At 33.7% G+C, this 4,050-nt stretch overlaps 1 protein-coding gene across 3 annotated transcripts in view; it reads right to left on the bottom strand.

The window, feature by feature from the left end:
• The window catches only part of epb41l3b (erythrocyte membrane protein band 4.1-like 3b), a 31,584-nt gene that overhangs the window by 23,161 nt on the left and 4,373 nt on the right, over nucleotides 1–4,050 (bottom strand). For all 3 annotated transcript variants that reach the window (XM_016540441.1, XM_016540589.1, XM_016540517.1), the window contains exons 4-7: nucleotides 3,599–3,696; nucleotides 2,484–2,647; nucleotides 1,272–1,441; nucleotides 22–585 (exon numbers count right to left, since the gene is read on the bottom strand). In XM_016540441.1, coding sequence (XP_016395927.1) covers nucleotides 22–585; nucleotides 1,272–1,441; nucleotides 2,484–2,647; nucleotides 3,599–3,696 — 996 coding nt within the window. The remainder of the gene's footprint in view (nucleotides 1–21; nucleotides 586–1,271; nucleotides 1,442–2,483; nucleotides 2,648–3,598; nucleotides 3,697–4,050) is intronic.

Genomic DNA, 4,050 nt, shown 5'->3' with positions numbered 1-4,050 from the left:
CACACACACACACACACACACCTCGTCGTCTGAACTGTCCTGGAAGCCCTGCGCCAGAGATGAGCTGAGCGACGCAGCCTTGGGCTCCAGATAGCAGAGACACAGCGCCAGCGGGAAGGAGAGCGTGAGCGCGTACGGCACCGAGAACGAGGTGGAGAGCAGGAAGAAGAAGATGAAGAGGAAGCAGGGGATGAGCGAGGGAGATTTGATGGGCATAAAGTGATGCAGGCTCTCGGGCAGAAAGCGCAGCTCGGTGAGGTCGGGGAAGCTCAGGTAACCGTCCTCATCCAGCAGCGAAGGCAGATCAGGGAGGTGCAGCGAGAAGGAGAACAGCGTTCCTCCTCGGCTCTGGTTCAGTCTCTGTTTGCGTGCAGACAGAAGCAGCGCTTGTTCCTCCAGCAGAGCCTCTTTACGGTCCGCTTGGGCCTGACGGCGCCGGCAGCCCGCCGTGGTTTTGGCCGGACTGACGGAGGCGGCGCGCTTGCGGCTGCTTTCCCTGCGTCTCCTGCGCACTTTGGTGGACGAGACGGGAGAAGACGGGAGGGAGAGCTCAGATCCCAACGGATCCGATGAGTACAGACACGACTGATGATGATGGAGGGAGAAAACGGCGTAGGGAAAACATGCATGCATAAAAAAGTATGCATGTTTGAAACAAAAATGTGTGGACAAGAGAAGAGCAAGAGAGCTGGTTAGTATTGATTAGACATCCTTTTTGATTATAAAAAAAAAAATTATAGAAATTTCAGAATTTGAGAAAAATAAAACTGAATTTGAGAAAACAAATAGAGCATTTTAAAAGGCATTATTGTTGTTAGAATTTTACTACGTTTTCCAATGTAAAAGTTTTATGAATTGAATTGACTAAACATCCTTTTTGATTACAAAAATAAATAATGTAGAAATTTCAGAAAAAAAAAACTGAATTTGGGAAAAAAGAAATACATTTCTTGGCCACTATTATTGTTAAAATGATATATTATCAAATTGCAAAAGTTTTGTGAATTAAACTTAAAGTAGACATCCTTTTTGATTGTAAAAATTCATAGAAATAAAAACTTATAATTTATCTAAAAAAAAAAAGAAAAAAGAAATAATAAAACTGATTTGGAGGAGAAAAAACCCAGATTTTATAGTGTCCTGGTCATACGATTTGTAATAGCAGTTCAGAAGCGTGAAAGCTGAAACAAACCCCATAACAGCAGATCTGCTGATCATCAGTGACGCATTAAAACCATCAGGTACCGAACTGTCATTCATTTGACGGTTACCTTGGTGACGGAGGCGGGCGGGGCTTGTTCTGATTCGTCACTGTTGGCTTTATATTCTTCCTCCACGGAGTTCATCTCCTCTGCTTTCTTCTCCGGCGTTTCTATGGCGATGAAGTCATCTGTAGCGACAGCGGGTTTGGCGTTCTTCTCGTCGTCATGGTTGACTGTCACTGATCACACAGATACATTGTTACGATCGCTCAGAAAAACACAGACTGAGAGAGCCAATCCTCATTCAGAAAAGTTACATTTGATCCTTAACTTCACAGATTTCATCCTACATCAAAAGGGAGGAACAAATCGGTATTTATATATGCAAAAACTCCTTTGCACCTTCTACACCAGCACATAAAACATATATATAAACAAAAAATCACTATATGCATTAACATTATTATACATCAAATGAGCAATATAACTGATTTGCTATAATTGTCACTAAAATTTATTAATTATATAAATTCTAGTGATGCACCAAAATGAAAATTTTGGGTTGGAACCTGAACATTTTATTTAATAATCAATGAATTAATCAAATGTATTTAATAATCAACACTCACGTTGTACAAACATTTAAATTGCAGTTTTATGTCATTTTTTAATAACAGAATTATGTTTTTACTCCAATTTGTGGTTTAAATATAAACATTAAAATGGTAGCTGTAAAAAAAACACCTTTGATTTATTCAAACATATATTAAATAATAAAGACATCAGGTTAAGTAAAAATATAATGAATATGTAATTTAGTCCATATATTTAGTAAAATTCAGTGAATCACCAATACATACTTAATAAAAAAAAATATTATAATATATAATGATGCTAATAATAATTAATAATAAATTGTATTTGTTATTAATGATGCTAATAATAATTAATAATACATTTAATTTATTATTAATTTAATTAATAAATGTATTAACTATATTTAGCAAAATTCTGTGCATCACTGACAAATACTTAATGAATAATTTATAAATAAATAATACTATGTATAATAATACACATAATATATATATATGTGTGTGTATATATATATATATATATATGTTTCAAGTGTACATTAATTGTGATTTATAAAGAAGGATGCATTTAGGACACACAGACTTGTAAAGTATTTGCAGACTCATTTTAGGCACGGCTTTATAAATGAGGTTTTTACTCAGTAACTTGACTAGCAGGTTAGTGTGAGTTAGCAGCGTTACGCACTGCTGTCCATGCTGGCTGTGACGGTGTGCCGTCGCTGGAACTGCGGCGCGGCTCGAGCGATCTGAGCGCTCGCGCGACGCGTCTGTGCTTGTGTTCGTCCGCTGTAGCGGAACTTTGAGCCCAACGACAGGAAGCGCTTGGGAGGAGCTTCAGGAGAAACCAGCCTATCAGGACGCAAGAATCAGACCGCTAGTTAGTGATCGTTTACACTTACGCAAAATGTGTCTGATGCTTTTAATGGCAATCTTTCACATTTTCAAGCGCATAAAAACAAATTATGTGGTTTTTATGATGACACAACATTTATGTTTATACCACAGTGATTTGGTAATAAAAATAAATAAATAAATCAATAAATACCTCAAAGAGGAGAAAGATTCTTATTTATTTATTTTTGTTAATGATAACAACACTGAAGAAACTAAAATATTTAAAGAACATTATGGCAAGCGCAATAAAAAATGCTAACTGAAACTAAACAAAATATAAAAAATTATATTTTATTTTAGCTAGTTGCCAAAGCAACATTTTTCATTTTCATTTAATTTAACTTCATGAACTAAAATAACTAAAAATAAAACTAAAATTAATAATTTTTTAAATAAAATTAATTAATAAAAACTATTTTAAAAATAAACAAAGCAGAAAATATAAAAATATAATAAAAATAAAAGCTAACTTAAAATAATTATAAAACTATTTTATTATTATTAATAAAACTATTATCTCAATGATACTAAAATAACACTAAACTTTTATTTGAAGCACTAAAATGACAAACTGAAATAAAAATGAATAAAAACATTAAATATACATACATTTAAAAAACTAATAGAATGACAAAAACACAATTTCAGATTACTAAAATTAAAATCAGGGAAAATATGAAAATGAAACTCAAAATATTAATAAACACTATATTAGTATCTCAATGATACTAAAATAACACTAAACTTTTGTTCAATTTAAATTGAAGCAGTAAAATGGCAAACTGAAATAAAAAATTAGTAAAAACTAAACAGACATAAAAAAAAAAACATAAAAATGACTAAAACAATTAAAATCAAAAGGGAAGATATAAGAAATAAAAAATATTATATATGAACACTACTGACCTGAAGAAGGTGTGATGCTCCACACAAACTTTCCAGAGTCTCTTTGCTGCTTTGTGATTGGAGAGTTTGAATCCGATGGTGCTCTCGAACTCTTCCAGCTGAGCGAAAACAGAAAGCCAAGCATCTGAGACTCGTTCAAACAGCAAATTCAGATTCTTACATTTAATCAGTGAATTAGAATAATAAGACATTTGGGCTGTTAGCAAGCAAATTAAATCAGTATCAATTCATCTTTGCAATGCAGAGGAAACACAGAAGCTGCGTCTGAAGAGGCGTTTAGATGCGTTTACACACAAGACATGAATGCATTTAACCTGCAGTTACTAATGCATAAATAATGTGTTGATATATTAAACATAAAACCTTGAATACTGATATTCGAAATTATCTAAAAAAATAAAAAAGATACTTTAAATGTGAAATTAAACCCGCCAGTAGGTGGCAGCAAGCCA

Source organism: Sinocyclocheilus rhinocerous, unplaced genomic scaffold (genome assembly GCF_001515625.1).
Source record: "Sinocyclocheilus rhinocerous isolate Xijiao unplaced genomic scaffold, SAMN03320098_v1.1 scaffold1904, whole genome shotgun sequence".
NCBI classification, from domain to species: Eukaryota; Metazoa; Chordata; class Actinopteri; order Cypriniformes; family Cyprinidae; genus Sinocyclocheilus; species Sinocyclocheilus rhinocerous.
The sequence above is the reverse complement of the archived record's forward strand: the minus strand, read 5'-3'. Positions and strand labels throughout refer to the sequence as shown.